Raw genomic sequence first — 22,528 nt, 5'->3', positions numbered from 1 at the left:
CTTTTGCCACAAACTGCAGGATGTGTGTAACAGCCAGTTTGAATGGATCTTATGTAACTTTTACTTAGGAAAACTGTAAAGATAATGGACAGAGAGATCCTTTTTTTAATCCTCAATCTTTCATGAGGTGAATATGTGAATATTTCAGGGTTTTACTTTGGCATCTGTGGGTAAAGCTCATGGTTCCATCTGAAGGTCCTACAGAATCTGACACACGTATCTCACAATTTTTCCACTCTTGTACTGCTCTACCTAGTTGGGAAAGGTATACTCTTCCTGACTTTGTACTCCTCTAAGTTTGTATGATTGTGCCTCTATAACTTTGTTTTTGAAATACATAGTTCTAGGCTCTGAAATTTTTCTAGTTTGTTTGCTGTGATAATCCACCCTTAGTTAATGGACAACTTCTGGTGGACTCTCTATGGAGTGGGTTTACTGGGTAACAGAAAATTCTTACAGAGAATACTTTTCCTCATATCTTGTAACATTTTCCTACCACATACAAAATCACCACTTCAAGCTATTTAGTGGAGAGTTCAGCATGTTCCAGGATACCATCAGAGCCTGGCCGATTAGTCTTTCCACATTCTTTTTTCTGGTTTTGTGGAATGACACAAAGGCATGTCTCAAGGGCACTGTGACAGTGTTTCATATATGCTAATGACCATCCCCTTTCAGCCTCAGTTAAATGGTGTAGGAATTTCTCCTAAGAAAAGTGTCCAAGTTCACATCCCCATATTTGTGACACTGTTGAGTAAATTGTTGTTGATGCCATATTTTTCGTCACCTGTGTGTGCACCATTGTTCATTCTACGTCTACACCTAATTTTGAAGCATCTTAATGAGAGAGCTTATGAGGTGGAGTGACATCTCCAATGATGAACCAGAAACCATTTCCAGGAGGGATGCCTGAACAACATTTTTAGTTACACAGCTCACGTCTTCTTGCATCTCCCTTGAAGTTTTCTTTTTAAACTCTTGGAATTTGCTGTAATATGTAATTTATACTGCTTGTCTGGGTAGTCATGCTTAAGTTATGTTGTCTTAGTCTGTAGGTCCAGGTTCAAATCCTGTTTCTCTCACTACTTTCTTTCTTTTTTTTTTTTTTTAATTTATTTATTTTATTTATTTTTATTTTTTTAACGTCTTTATTGGAGTATTCTCTCACTACTTTCTGTGTCAGTTGGGATCATGTACATAAAACTGTGAGTCTTCTGTCCTAATTTGAAAAATTGTGGTAAGTTTCTTCAAGCCATTTAAAGAAAATTAGTACTGTTAGATGCCTTAGAATAGTGCATGTTTTTAGTAAAGACTCTAAAGGTAATTTTGTATATCAAGATATATTAATAGTCTGTCATGTTTATTGACACCCCTTTGCATTTTATATCGTATGCTTTTTTTTCTTTTTTGCAATTTGTTCTCAACAATGTCATTTCTGACCGTAGTTAATAAATTTACCAATTGCTCACTCTTTGTTATGTATATTTTGGAGCCAATGAACTGGATGTTTAAGGGCACTTCATAGGTTGGGAATTGCTCCATTAATTGGTTATAAATATAAATGGAGAATGTTTTATTCATAAATATTTAATTTTGATTTACAGATGATTGGCTTTTAGATGTTTTATGCTTTTTCATGGGTACATAGTTTTATAGGAGGTACTGAGAAAAATATTTTGTTTTCTAAAAAGTTGTTTTATCAAATTCTTAATTTTCTCGATGCTATATTTTTTCCCAGTTCTATCTGCAACTCATTTAGATTATTCATTAATATGCTAGTTTTCTTTTTTTCTTTTATTTTGGCCATGCTGCACAGCTTGTGGGATCTTAGTTCCCTGACCAGGGATTGAACCTGGGCCCTCTGTGGTGAAAGTGCAGCATCCTAACCACAGGTCCACCAGGGAATTCCCGCTAGTCTTTTATTACTGACTGTTACAATATATTATCTGCTATTTAGCAATTATTTATGAATAACAGGTATGCAGAATATATGCATAATGTAATATATTTTTCTCCTCAGTTATGAGACAGCAGTATGTTTACTGTTAATTGGTGTGTGCTTACACGTCATGGTGGAAATATACACTTTTTTTTTTTTTTAATTTAATTTAATTTATTTATTTATGGCTGTGTTGGGTCTTCGTTTCTGTGTGAGGGCTTTCTCTAGTTGCGGCAAGTGGGGGCCACTCCTCATCGCAGTGCGTGGGCCTCTCACCACCGTGGCCTCTCCCGTTGCGGAGCACAGGCTCCAGACGCGCAGGCTCAGTAGCTGTGGCTCATGGGCCCAGTCGCCCCACGGCACATGGGATCCTCCCAGACCAGGGCCCGAACCCACGTCCCCTGCATTGGCAGGCAGACCCTCAACCACTGCACCACCAGGGAAGCCCTATACACTTTCTTTGATAGCTAACAGAAGTTATTCCTATGTGAGTATTTTTGGCATAGGTTGTTTGAAAGTACAGTACCCTAAAATTAATCACTTTTTCTTTAGTAAAGAATCATTCCTTTTGTGTTCCTAAAAATTTTAAGATCTGTGTTGGAAAGTTAATAACTTTGGTATAAGTGTTAGTTTTGGTGTAATATCAGGTATTTAACATGAAGCATTTATTTATGAATTAAAATGAATAGGCTACTTATGGTTCTTTTATCTTCTAGACATCTCGCCTATACACGTGATCAAGAAATTACAACTAAAAGTAAACACTGGTAGAGGAGAAGTATTACAAACAGTGATGTTGGGAAGACATGAAAGGAATAAAATGAAACATTTTTATCTCAGGGAAATCCAGGAAAATATATCTGACTTTGAGTCTCAGCAGAGAGATGAGGTAAGAAATTACAAAGGAACTCCTATGTCCCATAATGAAAATCCTACTGATAAGAGAGATGGACTTGGTAGGAGTGTTGCAGGAATTAAGCCTATTGAAAATAGACTTGCATCAAGCTTTTGGGATGAACTGCATATATTTAAAAGTGAACAAAAAATTGATGAATTTAATCAAGCTGACAAGAGTATCAGCATTAGTGCCTCATTTTCACCACTTCAGACAATTTCTCCTGTTGTCCAAACAAGCATTTCTGATACAAATGGGAATGATTTTATGCATCCTTCAGTACTGACACAAGACCAGAGGGCACACAGGGAACAACCTTACAAATGTAATGAGTGTGGCAAAACCTTTCATCAGGCCTCAAACCGCACTCGACATCAGATCATCCATACAGAAGAAAAAATACATAATTGTGATGTATGTGGCAAAGTTTTTAGTCGAAATTCAGACCTTGCAGTTCATCAGAGTAAGCATACTGGAGAGAAATCTTACAAATATAACGTGTGTGGCAAAACCCTTAATCATGGCTCACATATCACTGGACATCAGGTAATCCATACAGAAGAGAATTTATATAAATGTGACATATGTGAAAAAGTCTTTAGTCAAAAAGCATACCTTGCAATTCATCAGAGAATTCATACTGAAGAGAAACCTTACAAATGTAATGTGTGTGATAAAATGTTTCATCACAGCTCGAATCGTAGAAGACATCAGAGAATCCATACAGGAGCAAAACCATATAAATGTGATGTATGTGGCAGAGTCTTTAATCGAAATTCAATCCTTGCACTTCATCAGAGAATTCATACTGGAGAGAAACCTTACAAATGTAAGGAGTGTGGGAAGGTCTTTAGTCGAAAAGGAACCCTTGCAAGTCATCGGAGAATTCATACTGGAGAGAAACCTTACAAATGTAATGAGTGTGGTAAAACCTTTTATCACAGCTCAATCCTCACTCGACATCAGATAATCCATAAAGGAGTGAAATTATATAAATGTGATGTGTGTGGCAAAGTTTATAGTCGAAATTCAAATCTTGCAATTCATCAGAGAACTCATACTGGAGAGAAGCCTTACAAATGTAATGAGTGTGGCCAGGTCTTTAGTCAAAAAGCAACGCTTGCATGTCATCAGGCAATTCATACTGGAGAGGACCCGTACAAATGTAATGTGTGTGGCAAGATCTTTCATCACAGCTCGAACCTCAGGAAACATCAGGTAATTCATAAAGGAGGAAAATTATATAAATGTGATGTGTGTGGCAGAGTCTTTAGTCAAAGTTCATACCTTGCAAAACATCATAGAATTCATTCTGGAGAGAAACCTTACAAATGTAATGACTGTGGTAAGGTCTTTATTAAGAAAGCAGTCCTTGCAGTTCATCAGAGAATTCATACTGGAGAGGAACCTTACAAATGTAATGAGTGTGGCAAAGTCTTTAGTCAGAAAGCAGCCCTTGCAAGGCATCAGGTAATTCATACTGGAGAGAAATGTTACAAATGTAATGAGTGTGGCAAAACCTTTCATCACAGCTCAACCCTCACTCGACATCAGATAATCCATACAGGAGAGAAGTTATATAAATGTGATGTATGTGGCAAAGTTTATAGTCGAAATTCAGACCTTGTAATTCATCAGAGAAATCATACTGGAGAGAAACCTTACAAATGTAATGAGTGTGGCAAGACCTTTAATTACAGATCGAAACTCAGTAGACATCAGTTAATCCACACACAAGAGAAATTATATAAGTGTGATGTATGTGGCAGAGTCTTTAGTCAAAATTCATATCTTGCAAGACATCAGAGGATTCATACTGGAGAGAAACCTTACAAGTGTAATGAGTGCGGCAAAACCTTTAACGATAAGTCAGCCCTCAGTCGACATCAGATGATCCATACAGGAGCAAAACCATATAAATGTGATTTTTGTGGCAAAGGCTTTCGTCGTAATTCACACCTTGCAGGTCATAAGAGAATTCATACTCGAGAGAGACCTTATAAGTGTAATGTCTGTGGCAAGGTGTTTACTCAAAATTCACACCTCAGGATTCATCAGAGGATTCATACTGGAGAGAAACCTTACAAATGTAATGAGTGTGGCAAGGTCTTTAGTCAAAATCCAACCCTTGCAAAGCATCAGAGAATACATACTGGAAAAAAAACCTTACAAATGTAATTAGTGTGGTAAGGTCTTTAGTCAGAATTCACTACTTGCAACTCATTGTAGAATACATGCTGTAGAGAAACCTCTCAAAAATATTGAGTGCTGAAAAGCCTTTACTCAGATTTCAACCCTCCCTGCACATTAGGTAATAAATACAGAGGGGAAACCATATTAATGTAATATAGGTGGGAAGGACTTCCTTCAAAATTGACACTTTAAGTTCATGGGAGAGTCATAGTGGTAGAAGTCATGCAAATGTCTTCAATGTGACAAAGCCTTACCTACGATCGGATAATCCATGCTAGATAGAAACCATAGAAATGTAATGAATGTCTCAAAGTCTTTAGTCAGAATTCATACCTTAATATCCACTGAAGAATTTATACTGGAGAGAAACCTTTCAAATATAATGTGTGGCAAATCCTTCAGTTTACTTTCAATCCTACCTTACCATCAGGTAATCCATACTGGTGAGAGACTTTAAGTGAGGGTTTTAGCAGGTGTCCACATGTTACGCTTCATTGGAAAAATCACGCTGGAAAGAGTCAGATAAACGTATTTAGTATGACCAGGCCTTTCGAGAAGAAATTCATTCACCAAAGAATTCATTCTGGAGACTACCTCACAAATGCCATGAATGGGAAAAACCTTTACTCAGGGCTCACATCTCACCAATCATCAGATAATCTATACTGGAGAGGACATTACAGATGTAATGAATGTGTCGAAGCTTTTGTGTTGTGCCTTAAACTGAGTGTTCACCAAATACTTCATACTTAAAAATTCAGTGAGTATTGCAAGGTTTCAAGTTATTGCTCATTCATCACTAGATATCAAAGTATTTATCCTGGAGGGAAACCACACAAATGTAATGTGTGTGGCAAGAAATGTTGTAAAGATTTTCATCAAGTATCGACACCTTTGGTATAATGATATGGAAATTTTTGAGCCCTTCTGACAACAGACTGTATCAGAGAATCCATACTAGAAACAAATGTCTTTAGTTCTTTGAGATTAATCTGAGATATTGCATACAGCAGAATAATTACAAGTCACGTATGGTAAAACATACGACGTGTATGACAGGAAGAAGGACATTTGTGAAAATGGCCCGTTACCTTCAGTGTATAAATATTTAATTATTTGTCTTTTCTTGAAAAGGCTATGTTGCTCTTAATGCCTTTCAACCTGAAGTTTGAAGTCTGTTGATTTTATGCCTTAACTACAGGCCTTTCAGAATGGTCTTTGGGAAAGAATAAGATGAGGGGGCTGACTTCATTAGCTATAGTTCATCCACATCCATGTTGCCTGGTAAAAGTGGGACCCTTTATTATCAAATTCAGTAGTGTGTGAATTAGCATTAGTTGGGGGATGGCAGTGAATAGTGTAAAACTGTGACATGACTAATCATGCTTACTATATTCAGGCCCTTCTGTAGATAGGCCATTATGGGTTACAGCACAGAATGCTCTACCAACTGGCCGTGAACAGAGCAGGAGGGGCATTAAGGAACTGGGCTTTTCACGGAAGGAGAGTGACAGGTTCATAGGGACTGATTATGTGGTAGAAACAGTACAAAGGAAAAGCTGATCACTTTTTCCAGTGAATGGGAATAGCTGTTGTATATATGTATGTTCAATGAAAAATTAGTCTTCTTCTTGCAAATTGAAGAGAGAGCAGTTAGCGTGAGAGAAAAACAGTATGTGCATGTGTATGATTCACATTTGACTGTTGCCATTACATTTTGCTTTGGTTTAATTCTGAATCGATTAAAATAGGTGTTTAATTAATAAAATCAATCGTTTTTCATAACCCTGGATGAATCATGTTTCTTCCACCAACACAGTTTTATTCCACCTTAGTACTTTATAACAGAAGCTAACATTGCATCATCAGGCTCTCAGGGTTGAAAGAATCTGTAACAATTTCTTTCCCTGATGGAATCAAACAACATACAATTTATGGATTATATATTCATAATTTGTATCTGACTTATCCTCCACAAACTCTGCTCCAGAATATTTATGCGGCTATAGTGAAAATACCGTAGGAGTGTGTTTCAGACCCTGCCTTCTATTAAAGAACAAAAATTGAACCAAGTAAATTTAAAGAACTAACTGGCTTTCTTGAGTGATTTGTGAATCAGTGTGCATCCCATCTAGTATCAATAAATAAAGAGGGGCTCAAAGCAGCTGTACAAAATGGAAATCTTTTGTAAATAGAAACCAGGCAGGATAAGAAAGATATTTCCAGAAGAAAAAAGTATTTTTGGCAAGGTGACCTTTTGCTGGGGGAGGGATTGCAAAGGTCTTATCCTGTAGATTACATCTGTAGTGTTGTTCAGGAAATTCCAGAGTGATTGATTTAAGGTCACATTCCTGGGAGGGGTGAAACTGCAAGTTAAGTCTTGGTTTGCTGTCCTGGGGGCAAGCGACTCCACAATGGGACTGTTTTGTTTTTTTTTTTTTTGAACATTCCCTGAAACCTGCTGCACATCCATGAGTATGCATTACATGAATGTAGCTCTTCATGTTCTTTATTGTGTCCAAGGTAAACCCAAGGCATGCACCTTGATTTACATGACGGGAAAATACAAATATAGTACACATATGCAAAATATTAGAAAATTTAAAAATCATAAATCTCTCTCTTGTGCTTGAATCACTCAGTGAAATAATTTGAAAATATCAATGTTCATGAGTTTTCTCTTAAAAATGAACAGTGTACAATGGGAATTTTTTTGTTTGATAGATAAATTTGAAATTTCATACATTCACTCCCCAAATATTTTTTGTTGTTGCTAATTTGTACTTGTAGCCATTCAGTGGGAAAAGGTGGGACCCCACTAAAGGTCATTTAGATTGATATTAACATTGAAGTGTTATGAGAATGTATGTTACATTATTCAGGTTTCTAGGGGGACAGGGGAGACTTTTAAGTTGTTCAAAAAATGATTTGAGACAACAGGGAATGGTCACTGGCTTGGTTTGTTAATGTGATCACTATTTGAGGCTTGTTGGAGGATATGCATGTGGTTTGAACTTCCAGTTTGCATCACAGGAGGGATCCATTAGGCTTCCTTACCAGCTTGCCCAGAGAAGCGGGATAGGAAGAGGTTGTGAGACTTAGAAGGTGTCAGTAATCAAACATCAAAAAATGGAGTCAGACTCTTTAATAAAACACTGAATGTTTACTCCTGATTTCTTGGTTAGGATACACCATAGTTTTCCTTTTTTAAAAAAATTTATTTATTTATTTGGCTGCGTTGGTCTTAGTTGCGGAGCGCGGGTTCTTGGTTGCTGCGTGCGGGCTCTCGAACTCACGTCCCCTGCATTGGAAGACGGATTCTTAACCACTGGACCACCAGGGAAGTTCACCATACTTTTCTTCACGCTAATAATTCATTACAGTTCTCCCCCTGCAGCAGACATATGTTCCATTGTTCAATAGGGTTGTTGAAAAAGTTTGTAAAATACTATTTAAATAAATTGCCTAAGATATTTTTACCCTCGTTTGATAAAAATTAATGCGTGGAACTGTTATTTAGATAATCTAAGCAGTTTACCAGAAGAGCAGTTATCCAAAGGCTATTAAAATTTTGATTATAATCATTGTATTAAGCAATAGGTTACATGGTTTCTTTTCTTTTGATTTTTTTGTTTGTTTTTGTTTTGTTTTGTTTTTTTGGCAGCACCGCATGGCTTGTGGGATCTTAGTTCCCCGACCAGGGAATGAACCCAGGCCGTGGAGTGGAAGCACTGAGTCCTAATAACCACTGGACCGCCAAGGAATTCCCTACATGGTTTATTTTCTACTGTAATATATATATTTTTAAAATACCCCTTTTCTTTAGCATTATTTTTTCCTCCCAGACATATTCCCATTTTACACCAAGGGATGTATAAATCTGTGGGTTGTCTGGGGACTCTTGTGACATGAATATGCTCGTAACGCAATGATGTGTACAAAGTAGGGGCCCTATAAACATGATAGAAGAGTGTTCTTTTAGGGGTTCAGTTAAATGGAAGAACTGGAATGGCCAAATGGTGAAGTGAAATCTTACCTTGGGAGTTGGCTATGGTCAGGTGTTTGAAAATCAAGTTTGTGGAGTTGAACAAACAGTGAACTTGTTACCAAGTCCAAGCTTGCTCTGTTAGCCACACAACAGGCCAGTAAATCGGGAGACGACGAAGGTGTTGAGGCAAGGAACGGCAACTTTATTCGGAAAGCTGGCAGACCGAGAAGATGGAAGACTAGTGTCTCCAAAAAAACCATCTTACTGGGGTTTGGATGCCAGTTTCTTTTATAGAAAAGAGAGGCAGAGGAGGTGGGGAAGTAAAGTAAAAAGGCCATAAGTCTTGCAAATATCTCCTGGAATGGCCAGCCTTGGGGAGGGGATGTGTTAATTTCTTCTGTCTTGCAGCCATTCACAGGTGGACAGGGTCAGGATTCTTCCCTGAACAAAGGCGCTTTGGTTTAACATTCAGGCAGATGGGCAGGGTTCCCCGAGGTAGGCCGTTGTGTATAGACGGTATCCTTTTAGTGAACAAATGCAACAGGAAGCAAAGGTTAAAGTAAAACAGATTCAACATGGAGTCAGGATTGACTCTTCCCTGTTACAAACTGAATGAAATTATAAGAATGAATAACAAAGATCGCAAGATTCCAACTATAGTTTTTGACAAGGAGACAATCTCCATTGCCAAATATCTAGAAGCCATTCTGACACTTCGCAGTGATTGGTATTCACATTCAGAATCAGTGAATTCTGCAGAGAAAATATTTGTGCTTCTCATACCATGACAACTGACACCAGATATCCTCCACTTAGAATTTGATCCTGACCAAAAATAAAATGTTTTCCTTGGATAAGTGATCTTCATTTTGATTTGTATTATCTTTTCTTTCACAGTTCAAGAGTCACTGTTATTAAGGCTTTATGCCCAATAACTTACTGAATTTTCATGTCTGAAAAAAGCACTGACGTTTACTTTCATTTCACAAATGAAGGATTTTCGGACAAAGACAGATTTAGACCGATTCAGTTCCATCCCAGCAAGTGACTGAATCAGGAGTTGAATCCATGTTGTCCAGCTTTAAAAACAAATCTCTTAATCAAGTTGCTACACTAACAAGGCTAATTATTTCTATCCTTCAACTACTCAACATCTGTATTTAATTTTGCATCTCTTGCCATTTTTAAGTGACTTCATATGAAATTGGGGTTATGGTAACTTCCTATTATGTCATTACAAGCATAATTGTTTTTATTGCACTTTGCTTTATTGAGCTTCACAGATACTGTTTTTTTTTTTTTTTTTTTCCCTCCTAAACTGAAGGTTTGTGGCAATCCTGTGTGGAGCAAGTCTTTGGCACCATATTTCCAGCAACATTTGGTCACTTTGTGTGTCTCTGTCACATTTGGATAATTCTCTCAATATTTCACACTTTCTCTTTATTATTACATTTGTTATGTTGTCTGTGACCAGTAATCTTTTTTTTTTTTTAATTTATTTGTTTATTTGGTTGTGCCGGGTCTTAGTTGCGGCATGCATGTAGGATCTAGTTCCCTGACCAGGGATCGAACCCAGGCCCCCTGCACTGGGAGCGCAGAGTCTTATCCACTGTGCCACCAGGGAAGTCCTGTGACCAGTAATCTTAATAATACTAAGTTGTGAAATGAAATGCCTGCTGCTTGGGAAGGAGGCCGCCCCACTGGCAAAGGAGAAGCCTGTGGACGGGTCTTATTTGATCTTTTTCTTGGGACAGGTTGCTGGCCTGGCCACAGTTCTTCATGGGGCAGTTGACAGGATGGGGATGCAGGGAAGAATAACACGTGGGGCAGGTCCTCTTGTCCCAGTTGTATTTCTGGGTGAGCTGCTGAGGGAAGGCTCCATGATGCCACCCCTCAGGCAAAGCACCAAGTGCAGGGTTGACTCTCTGGATATTGTGTTCTGAGAGAGTACGACCATCCTCCACCTCTTTACCCGCAAAAATCCAAGGCTGCCGGCCAGGTGGAACGCCCTCAGGGTCTTCACAGAGATCTGTGTGTCTGCATCCACTTGGCTGCCTCCTTAAAGAGATTGCAGCAATAATGTATCCTTTATTTAACAATTTGTACTGCCATTGCACAATTTATAGTCTATGGAAAAGTATAAACATGAATTCATAAGCACTGTGAATGTACGAAATTCATGTGACCGATTTAATTGCAGTATTTTCTTTATTGAGGTGCTCTGGAACCAAATATCCAACATCTCCAAAATATGCCTGGGGTTTTGTTTCAGGAGATTAGTTTCTCCTCTAGAGAAATCCTTGTTTGACATGGGAATGCTTTCCCGACTCCTCATAAACCTCTTTCCCTTACAGACTCTGCCACTCAGACTGAAATAGGTAAATACTCACGTGAATCCTTCCTGCTGCCAGGACTTCGTGTGGTGTATCGGTGTCGGCCGGGGAGGTTGGCAGCCTGTCTCTGAGATATGTTTGTGATTCTGACATACCATCTCCTAGAACTTCATATTCAACATCAATTCAACTGTAGTACAACTACAGTGTACAGCTGGTGAGCTGAGAATGTTTCTGAAAAACTTTGTTCCCATTTGCCAATCCTGTGAATAATTAAAAGTTCCTAATGAACGTCACCAGTGTATATTAGAGACGCTTCCTTTTCTATGACCCCCCTGAAGGCAGACTGGTGTTCTCATGGCAGAAACAGGAAATGCTGAAGTCTCATAACTTGCTAGATAGTGATGTTGAAAATATTTTCCATGGGTGCTTTTTCAAAAGTTTCTGCGCTCGTGGCAAATTACAAATGTTGACATATTCAGTTTTCATTTTCACTCAATTCAGAATACATTCGAATTTCCTCCTTTTCCCAAAATTACAGGTAGATCATTATTTTCCAAATATTTGATTTCCAGGAGATTTTTCTGTTATTGATTTCTATTTTAATTCCATTGTGGTCATAGAAACATTTGGTAGAACTTGAATTCTTACAGTTTATGAAGATGTGTTTGGTAGCCAGAAATATGGTTTGTCTTGCTGTTGCAGAATGTGCACTTTGAAGACTGTAAAATTCTCTCATTAGGTGGGTTCTTGAAAAACAAAACAAAACAAAACCCCTCAGTTTTCTTCCTCCTGTGGAAGGAAAATTCAGACCTTCCTGCTGTGTGTTTCTTTCCTCTGTGTCTCCTTTATGCTGACACTACAACCACCCTTACACAGAGCACTTTTGACAATTTTGGTCACCAATGTGTGGGGATTTTCCCCACAAGCAAGTCCGTACAACCCCAGCTGGGTGTCCTGCAATGCAACTCAGTTCTCACCCTGTCTTCACAGAAATAACATGGAGACCCCACAAGACTTACCCTCCGGCACATTTCATATGCCAGTCGCAAGTTCAGGTTATCCACCTGTGCTTCTTATTAACTGGTTATGTTATCACAGTTTCCAACAACTCTCTTTTTCAGTTCAATGAATTGGCTGGAGCACCTCACAAAACTCAGGAAAACACTTCCATTTACCAGTTTATTAGAGGATATGATAAAGGATACAGATGAATAGCCACATGAAAAGATAACATGGGTGAGTTCTGGGATGGACCCAAGTGCAGGACCTATCCTTGTGGAGTTGGGGTGTGTCACCCTCCCAGCGTGGAGCTTTCTGAACCAGCTAGTGTTGGGATTTTATGGAGGCTTCCTCAAGTAGGCCTGATCAATTATTACCTCCTTTTCTAGCCCTACTCCTCTCCTCTGAAATAATGGAGGGTAGGGTTGAAAATTCAAAGCTTCCAATCATGGTTTGGTCCTTTTTTAAAATTGAAGTATAGTTGATCTACAATATTGTGTTAGTTTCTGTACATCAGCAATGAATTCAGTTATATATATATATATAATTTTTCAGATTCTTTTTCATTATCGTTTATTATAAGATATTGAATATAATTCCCTGTGCTATAGAGTAGGACCTTGCTGTTTTTCTATTTTATATATAGTAGTTTGTATCTGCTAATCCCAAACCCCTAATGTATTCTTCCTCCCCCTTTCCCCTTTGGTAACCATATGTTTATTTTGTATGTCTGAAGTCTGTTTCTGTTTTGTAAAAAAGTTGATTTGTATCATTTTTTAGATTCCACATATAAGTGATATCATAATATTTGTCTTTCTCTGTCTGACTTCACTTAATATGATAATCGCTAGGTACCATCCATGCTGCTGCAAATGGCAATATTTCATTTTTTTTGTGGGTAATATTCCATTGTATATAAGTACCACATATTCTTTATCCACTCATTTGTTGATGAACAGGTTGCTTCCATGTCTTGGCCGTTGTAAATAGTGCTGCTGTGAACATACAGTTGCATGTGTCTTTTTGAATTACAGTTTTGTCTGGATATATGCCCAGGAGTGGGATTGCTGGGTCAGATGGTAACTCTGTTTTTAGTTTTTTAAGGAACCTCTGTACTATTCTACATAGTGGCTGCACCAATTTACATTCTCACCAACAGTCTGAGGGTTCCTTTTTATCTAATGTGGTCTTCAATGGCTGTTTTTATGTGGGAGCATTCCTGTGTAGCCCACGTGAGTCTAATATTTTTGGTGTGAGGGCTGATTTTAGTATGGATTTCCGCCATGTCTTTTCTCACTGTGTGCTGTGTTATCCCCTTGACAGGGGATGTGATTGGAGTGGTGGTGACCAGAGGCTGCACTGGATGTTGAATGGGGCCTCCTCTTTGCTCTGTGGTTGTCACAGCCCTTTCGGGGGCTGGGTCTGCTCCCCAGTTGCTGGAGTAGAGGCTCCATACCCACTCTGAGCTTCAGCGTGAGGTTAGGTGGGACTGCAGCACTCCTGCTGGGAGAGGAGCCAATGACTATTCCTCCGCAGGAGCTCCCCACCAGGAAATGCACTCTGTGGAGTCGCGTGTCACCCCTGCGTGCTCACAGAGTTGTTGGCAATGCCCTCGGCCACGCCTCAGCCACGGGAACGCAGGCAATTGGCCTGGATGTCCCTCAGGCGCTGTACTCACAAAGCCACAGGAGCAGATCTGCCTAAGTCAGGCTCCGGGACCCACCATAGTGGCGCACCTGGACCCGCCTTGGGAGCTACGGAATCAACCCACACCCCGGCCTCACCTCCGTGGGCGCTGCTAACATCAGACCCACCCCAGTAATCCTCTCAGATATCCCGCAGGCGCAGAGTTTACAAAGCCACCAGCGGGTGCACATCCTCCAAAGTTGCAGCGTCCCCAGACCCGCTCAGATTTCAGCCCCGTGTGTGGGCAACCCGCTGACGCTAGAAGCTCCTAAGCTCGCGGAGGCTGAGCCCTGGCTGCTCCGGCTGCTCTCCATGCCCCGCCCCTCGCCTGTAGCGCTCCGCCCAGGCCCTGCCCCCAGCCGCCCCGCCTCTTCGCTCCGCACAGGCGCAGTTCCCAACTGGAGGCGGAAAGCGCCCGGCAGAGATCACGCTGCTGGGGCTAAGTTTCTTTCTAGTGGAAGTCACTTTGCGACATTTTCCTGCTTAAAACCCTTTACGACCTTCCTCCCTTCCCCCCATGTGAAGTCCTCTTCCCCGAGTTGTATTTCGGCCCCGCAGCCTCGCCCTCTCGGCCGCCGTAGGGCAGCGCCGGCCGCCCCGCTGCCGGACAGGCCGCGTCCTCTCCCCGGTCCTAGGATTCTCCAGAGCCCGTCCCTCTCCGGAGACCCCTCCCTCCCTCCCAGCCCCTCTGTCCTCGCATCTCCTCAGGCCGGTCCTTTTGCTCCCCCGGCCTCCCCTTCGTAGTCAGCCCTTTCGCCTCATCCCTCGAAGGGAGACTTGACCTGGGCCAGGCGTGTGACATCCAGTGTTCTTCAGTCTCAGATTCCACCCCGCTGGAGAATGGCCTACAGAGCAACATGGTATTGGGAGAAAGAGGACAATGGTCACAAGAGGAAGGAGGAGAGAGCAGGAAGGAAGCATAGCCACTTGGGGCGCCAGAGAGTGGGGAGGAAGGGAGTGTAAAGGGAATAAAAGGGATGTGATCGAGGGAGAGAGGAAGCAGAGACGGGGGAAGAAAGAGGCAGAAATATATGGAGATTTAGGACAGTCAGAAAGGTGCGGAGAAAGAGCAGTAAGAGGGGGAACAAGTTGCAGAGTGGGCGTCACAGGTGTGAAGGAAGAAATAGGAGGGGAGAAAAAGCAGTAGAGGGGGACAAAAAGAAAATAGGGAGCTAGGCAAAAGGGAATGAAACGGGAGCACTTAGTATAGTGCAGGTAGAGGCGAAACTGGGTCCAGGTGGATGGTGGGTTGTTTGGACATGGATGATTAAGTTGTGATGTACGATTTGTGGCTTTAGAATTTAATATTTAAAATTTGTTTAAACTATACAGATAGAGGATGAGAATTGCAAAGTATCTGTCTACAAGGCTTGTACATTTTGTAGTTGTTTGTATCAGAAGATAGCTTCCATTTGCAATCCCTGTTCAGCCAGGGGGCAGTGACTTGACTCATCATTCAGTTGTGGGTCACCCCGCTTCCCTTTTCCTGACATAGGGTAGAGGATGGGGGAGAGAAGTGGCATTAGAAATGACTGACTCCTTATTGCATGGTGCCCTTTTAAAGGAACATTAAAAGTGTTGTTTTTTTCTAATGCTTTTACTTTTTTCTTCCTCGTTTCTTTACACTTAATCCTTTTTGTAGTTTGGGATAAATCTTAGTACATTCAATTTCAACTTTTTATAAATAATTGTTAACTTCTGAAAAAAGCTGTTGGTGGCTTCCTACAATCGACTCATGTCATTCTTTTCTAAATAGGCTATATTCCCAAAATTGTTTTAACTTTGAGACCAAATTCTTTAGATTAAAATAAAAATTAGAAATTCTTTTCAGTTTGTTTCAGGTTTATTTGAGGCCTGCATTTTACCTGAAAACTGGATTTGCCTCTTGATGGCTCTTGAGCCAAAAGACACAACAAAGTCAAAGTCTAGGAGAAGGAAGGATGTATTACTTACCCCATGTAAGGAGAACACCTGGGATCTTTCCCAAAGCAGTATTTCCTGGAACAGCAAAATTAGGGAAATTTTAAGTTAAGGGAGCATGCATATTCATGAAGGGGCTCGGTCGATATATGCAAATTCATCTTGGGGCTTGAGCAGAGGAGAATTCAGCATAGAATTGGGGCAAAGCTTGACAGAGTCTGGGTCTAGTTGACTGAAGTCACTAGGGTTAGCAAAGGTTAGCTAGCATTAGCATTCTTTATGTTCCTGTTAGTCTGGTGGTTGAGTGCTTGAGGAGGTTTGGATCCTGCAAAACAGCTCAAGAATATGCTTCAGGTTAATCTTTACCTTCAAAACAGGACTGGGAGTCTTTACAACTGATTTTTTGTCTCTGATATGGTAAAGTTATTTCCCTGGCCTGGCAATAGCTGTTTATTCTACATTCTATTGTTCCCTTAAAATCAGTAACTACTGAGGCCTATTCTTCTGTAAGGGCAAGAATTGTGGCCAGGTGTAGATCACAGAATGGCTTAGGCTTAAAATGGCTTCTCTTCTGTCAAGGAAACGATGTCTGATTCTCTTTCTCCAGGGACCCTCTACCCTTTTGCCTACAAAATTCCCCCTTGAAAAATTTCACTCATTTTTGAGCCGTACAGGGCTGAAGGTCATTCTTCTATAATTGCTTCTTGCTGAGACTGGGCGTTGTAGTCTCCTTACTTAGAGGAATGAAACTCTCTCGCTTCTAGAGCTAGAAAAGCTTTGGGGCCCACAGGAGTAGTGTCTGAACCTTGCTTAAAAGTCATTATTCTAGCAGGTGTAGGAGAGGCACAGCGAGAGAGACAGTTGACAGTGACCTTGTAAAACACACAGCCGGTTATCAATAGTACCAGTAAGAGAAGCAATGTCATTATCAGAAACTTGAGCCAAGAGCCCCCTGGTATATCAGATATATGATTTGCAAATAATTTCTCCCATTCCATAGATTGTCTTTTTACTATGAGCGTGCTTTAATGCACAATAGTTTATAATTTTGATGTAGTCCAATTTTATCTGTTTTTACTTTGCTACCTTTGCTTTTGTGGTCATATCTGTTCAATCATTGCTGAATCCAATGTGATGAAGGTCTTCCCCTATGTTTTCTTCTAAGAGTTATATACTTTTAAGTCTTATGTTTAGATCTTTGATCTATTTTGAGTTAGTTTTTGTACAGGGTGTGTGTCGCATAATGGTCCAACTACATTCTTTTGTATGTGGATATCCAGTTTTCTCAATACTTTTTGTTCAGTAGACTACTCTTCTCCTATTGAGTGGCCTTGACACTCTTGTGGAACATCATTTGACCATATATGGAAGAGTTTATTTCTAATGTTTTTATTCTATTGCACTGGCTGGCTGGCTGTCTTATGCAAGTTCCACATTGTTTAGATTAATTTAGGTTTGGAATAAGTTTTGCAATAAGGAAGTGTGAGACCTCCAACTTTGTTCTTTTCAAGCTTGTTTTTGCTATTCGTGGTTTCTTGACATTCCATGTGAATCCATGTTTATTTATTTCTTCAAAAACGCTGTTGGGATTTTGCTGGGTATTGCTTTGGATCTGTTGATTGCTTTGGGTAGTATCGCCATCTTGACAATATTTTCTTTCAGTGCATGAATTTGGGATATCTATGCATTTATTTTCATCTTTTCTAATATTTTTCAGCAATGTTTTTAGTTTACAGTGTGCAAAGCTTCCCCTTTGGCTAAGGGTATGCTTATGTATTTTATTCTTTTTGCTGCTATTGTAAATGGAATTGTTTTCTCAATTTCCTTTCTGATTGTTTATCATTAATATAGAAAACAATTGATTTTGCATGCTGATTTTATACCTTGAAATTTTTGTGAATTCATTCGTTATATCAGGGTGTTTTTTGCGGAATCGAATGGATTTTCTACTATTAGATTATGCTGGCTCTAAGCAGAGATATTTCTGCTTCTCCTTTTCCTAATTACCCAATTTCCTAATTACCTTTTATTTATTTTCTTGCCTGTTTGTCTGGCTGGAACGTCCTGTTATGTGTTCTTTTTATTTATTTATTTTTTTAGTTGAGTTGGGACTTTATTGCTGCTTGCGGGCTTTCTCTAGTTGCGGTGTGCGGGCTTCTCATTGCGGTGGCTTCTCTTGTTGTGGAACATGGGCTCTAGGCACGTGGGCTTCGGTAGTTGTGGCATGCGGGCTCTAGAGTGCAGGCTCCGTAGTTGTGGCGCACTGGCTTAGTTTAGTTGCTCCGCGGCATGTGGGATCTTCCCGGACCGGGGCTCGAACCCGTGTCCCCTGCATTGGTAGGCAGATTCTTAACCACTTCGCCACCAGGGAAGTCCCCTATTATGTGTTTTATAGAAATAATGAGAGCAGGTGTCTTGTTTTGTTCCTGATCTTAGAGGAAAAGTTTTCAGGCTTTCACCACTGAGTGTGATGTCAGTTTCAGGCTTTTTATATATGTTCTTTTTTGTTCTGAGCTAGTTTTTTTTTCTTTTTTTTCCTGTTTTTAGTTTATGATTGTTTTTATCATAAAGGCTTTTAACTAGTCTACTACTTTTCTGCATCAACTGAGATGACCATGTATTTTTTTCCTTTCATTCTATTGATATAATTATAATGAAACATTTCCATATGTTGAACCATCCTTGCATGCGAAGAATATGTCCTCCTTGGTCATGTTGTATAATCCTTTGAATATGCTGTTAAATTTGGTTTAATATTGCTTTATTGATAATTTTTGTATAAGTATTAGAGATATTGTACTCTGGTTTTCTTGTAGCGTCTTTGTCTCGCTTTGGTATTAAAGTAATTATGGCATTGTAGATTGAGTTTGGAAGTGTTCCCTCCTATTCAGTTTTTTTGGTAGGGTTTGAGGAAGATTTGTCTTGTTTTAAAATATTTGGCAGAACTCTGCAGTGGAACTCTCTGGGTTCCCTTTATTTTTGATTAGTGATTTTCAATTAGTGTTCTTCATGACTGAGTCTTGGTAGGTTGCATATTTCTAGGAATTTATGCATTTCTTCTAGGTTATTCAATATTTTGGCCTATAATTGTTTGTAGTATTCTCTTCTAGTTTTTTTAAATTTCTGTAGATTCAGTTGTAATCAGTCCTCTCTTTCATTTCTGATTTTAGTTATTCAATCTCCAAGAACCCCTTCAATGAGGATTTTATTCAGTTGCTTTAGCAGCAGTCATGGGTCGGTTAGGGTCTTAGACTGCTAGTCTTTTCCACACACTCAAACTGTGCCTGAAGAATTATTCCTCCTTCATGTATGGTATTGTCCTTGGATTGCTTTTCCAGACATGCCCACCTACCCAGATTCCTGATACATCTAACTATACAGAGTCTGTCTCTCAGTCTGAAATAGAAAACACTTACAAACTGCTTCCTGCTGCCCAAACTGAGCTCAGTGTAATGATCAAAACAGCCGAAGCATGTGTGTGAGGGAGGATGCCAGACCCTGAGATATGGGGTAGTGTTCCTATGACCTCATCTCCTCAAAGAATTTCAATCATCTTTTCACCATTTTTTTTTTAATATTTATTTATTTGGCTGTACCACATCTTAGTTGCAGCATGCGGGATCTTTTACTTGTGGCATGTGGGATCTAGTTCCCTGACCAGGGATTGAACCCAGGCCCCCTGCACTGGGAGCGTGGAGTCTTAGCCACTGGACCACCAGGGAAGTCCCAATAGTCTTTTCACCCTGAGTGGCAATGGCGGTTCACACTTGAGAATAGGAGCTGGGAATAATTTTGAAAAACTTTTAAATGTCTTGAATCTGTTAGGAATTTCTAGTGAGCATATCCAAAAGGGGAGAAATTCTTCCTTTTCCATTATTCCTGGTGGCAGACAGGGTATCATGTGGACAGAGGAGGAAATACTGAGGTCTGAGCCATGGAGGACCCACAGAGAAGCACATGTGTCTCAGTGGATTCCCTGCCTCCCCGAGAATCTCCTTTACCCCAAATCTAACGCTTTCTGAAATCTCTGAGGACCCCTGAAATACCACCATTTATGGGCAAAGAAATAGAATCACACAATCAAGGACTTTCAATTTTTAAAATTTTCTGTAAGTTCAATGAATTTTTAATTAGTACAAAAGAAAGAACATGATGTCAATAATTGAGATTAGGAAATATTTGCCCCATCTCTCCAAATCAATACGAATCAACTGTGAAGCCTAGATGAAATGGACATTTCCTACGAAAATATATTTTACCAGTATTGACTCCAGTAGAAATAGGAGTCTAAACAAACGAATATCCGTAGAGGAAAGGGAGAGTTTTATGAGACCCATACAAATAAAAGCACCAGGGTCAGATTAGCAGGTAGATTCTTCCATTCTTTTAGAGAACAGATAAGCCAATGCTGTGTACTCAATTCAAGCCTTAAAGAGGAAGTACAATTTCCAAATAGTTTATATAAATCAAATAAAATGCTGATACTCAAATGTCCTAAAGTTTGTGCCAAAAAGAATACTATGGAAAGATCTCACATCTGTGTACAGATGGCAATATTTAAAATAAAATATAGTAAAATAATAGATGATGACTATGTGAATTTTATGTCTGGAATTCAAGCATGATTCAGTGTTTGGAAATCCATTAATGTAGTACATCGTAGTAGTGGGTATAAAGAGAAATCAGGGGATCTTACTCATAGTTACAAAAACATCTATTTGGAAGAATTGAACATGTACGCATGTTAACTTAAACTCAACACTGGGAATTGATGCATTTTTTTCTAACATGTCAAAATGAAGTGATTATCTTGCTCTTTGGGAAGCACTAGAGTTATTCCACTAAGGTTAGAAAACCACACTAAAAAAAGCATATGATCACCTGTTCAATTCATTTCTCATGTGTTGGAGGTTTAGCCAGGGCAATTTAAAATGGCATGAGAATGGGAAAGAAAAATATAAAACTATGTTTGCAGATCATGCAATCATACATCTGGAAATACAAAGGAATTGATAGAAAATCTACAAAAGATAAGTCAGGACGATCATATAAATATACAAAAACAGTAGCTTTCATAGGTGCAAAAAACAATCATTTACAAGTTATAGTGCGAGAAACTATAATTAGAAAAGCATAACCAGAAATGAAACTATTTGGGAGTAAATCTAACAAAGTTTTTAAACCTATGTGAAGAAAACTGTAAAACATTCCTGAAATATATGAAAGCGGATATAAACAAATGGAAAATCACATCACATTCCTGGGTAAAAAACTCAGTATTATAACAAGGTCCATTCTCCTTAAGCTAATTTATAAACTTAACCTGTTCCCGATATAGACACTTAGATTCTGAAGCTAGCAATGTTATCGAAAAAATCTTACAGAATAAAGAACAAGTAAGAATAGCCACAAAAGAGAAGCAAAAAAGAGTGGCTATCCATAGGAGACATGTTTATTCATGACTAGTAGGTCAATGAAGTTAAAAATTCAGAAATATGCCAAAGTGCGTAAGAAAAGTTAGTTAAGTAGCAAAACCTATAGTGGAGATACTAGTATTCGGGAAATGGAAATTCCTATCACAATGACAAGAAATGGTTTTATTTGTCACATCCTATAGTCAGACAAAGGTCAAAGAGTAAAAAATAATTAAAATATTGTTGAATTATTTAATAAGGCTTGATTCTCAAGCACCTGAGTGTAGCCAACTCCTTGCTCACAGTCTCCAAAGGAGTCCCTCATACAATGACACGTTTGGGGTTGAAAATTTTCCTCTGATTGTTTTTTTTCTGTGCTGCCGGGCTTGCGGGATCTCAGTTCCCCTACCAGAGACTGAAACCCGCCGGGCAGTGAAAGCCCGGAATCCTAACCACTAGGCCACCGGGGAACTCCCCCCAAATTCTGATTTTTGATGCCTCCAAGTGAATGGGGGACACAAGAAAAAGTTACGCTCTGCAGGGAAGTGAGTATAAAATCGCACATTCCGCACAGGCACAATTTTGCATTTCCTGTCACACTCCAGTTTCCATCACCTACTGTAAACTCAGGCTGTCTCTTAATTAAAATAAGAAGTTGTAACTGCCTGAGGTCTCACAAGTTCCGGAATCCAACCGCCGCTCACAACCCCCCGTCCCTCACCCCCAGGTCCCAGCGCTCCCCCAGGTCCCAGCGCTCCGCCGCCTCGCTGCTCAGAGGAGCCGCGTCTTCACCCTTCGCCCTTCTCACGTAAACCGTTCTCAACTCTCCGCTTCCAGTGTAAGGGGTCCGCGCATCTCTAACTCTGCACCTAACCTGGCTCCAGAGGCCACCAGACACGTTCAAAGGAGCCAAAGTAGAGAAGCAGAGCCTCTCGGGAGGGAAGAGGAACAGACCAGAATCTCCCAGGGGCGGGTCCGAGGGCCAGACCCGGCGTCCGCAGGGCGGCACCACCAGAGACACGGCCTCCACCCGCCGGAACGTCCGAGATGCGCCCCTCGGCGGCCCCGCCCCCTGGCCCGGCGGTGCGCATGCGCACGCGCAATTACCTAGGGACGCGGAAGCGGATCCTGCGGTCAGACTGGCGCCCTCGGGTGAGT

General features: G+C 40.1%; 2 protein-coding genes and 1 long non-coding RNA gene across 11 annotated transcripts in view; 1 reads left to right on the top strand and 2 right to left on the bottom strand.

Annotated features, from left to right (window-relative positions):
* The window catches only part of LOC309648115 (zinc finger protein 525-like), a 219,054-nt gene that overhangs the window by 14,752 nt on the left and 181,774 nt on the right, over nt 1-22,528 (top strand). For 4 of the 7 annotated variants that reach the window (XR_014256483.1, XM_082436261.1, XM_082436260.1 and 1 more), the window contains exon 1: nt 22,115-22,522. The exons of 1 other annotated variant lie outside the window; for it this stretch is intronic. Coding sequence is in view for 2 of the 6 variants with exons in the window: in XM_082436256.1 (XP_082292382.1) it covers nt 2,656-5,012 (2,357 nt within the window). In the remaining 4 variants the exon portion in view is untranslated. Of the gene's footprint in view, nt 1-2,655; nt 6,813-22,114; nt 22,523-22,528 lie in introns of those variants that run through there. 2 more of the 7 variants (XM_082436256.1, XM_082436257.1) reach the window with 1 other exon arrangement.
* LOC309648108 (uncharacterized protein) overlaps nt 1-22,528 on the bottom strand; it is a 363,120-nt gene that overhangs the window by 268,260 nt on the left and 72,332 nt on the right. Inside the window, exons 5-6 of one of the 3 annotated variants that reach the window (XR_014256476.1) lie at nt 15,990-16,034; nt 14,731-15,591 (exon numbers count right to left, since the gene is read on the bottom strand). The exons of 1 other annotated variant lie outside the window; for it this stretch is intronic. The gene's annotated coding sequence lies outside the window, so the exon portion shown is untranslated. Of the gene's footprint in view, nt 1-14,730; nt 16,035-22,528 lie in introns of those variants that run through there. One more of the 3 variants, XR_014256475.1, reaches the window with a different exon arrangement.
* LOC309648346 overlaps nt 1-22,528 on the bottom strand; it is a 132,613-nt gene that overhangs the window by 70,720 nt on the left and 39,365 nt on the right. The gene's annotated exons all lie outside the window — the stretch shown is intronic.

This window comes from Balaenoptera physalus (genome assembly GCF_965194825.1).
Source record: "Balaenoptera physalus genome assembly, chromosome: 19".
NCBI classification, from domain to species: Eukaryota; Metazoa; Chordata; class Mammalia; order Artiodactyla; family Balaenopteridae; genus Balaenoptera; species Balaenoptera physalus.
The sequence above is the reverse complement of the archived record's forward strand: the minus strand, read 5'-3'. Positions and strand labels throughout refer to the sequence as shown.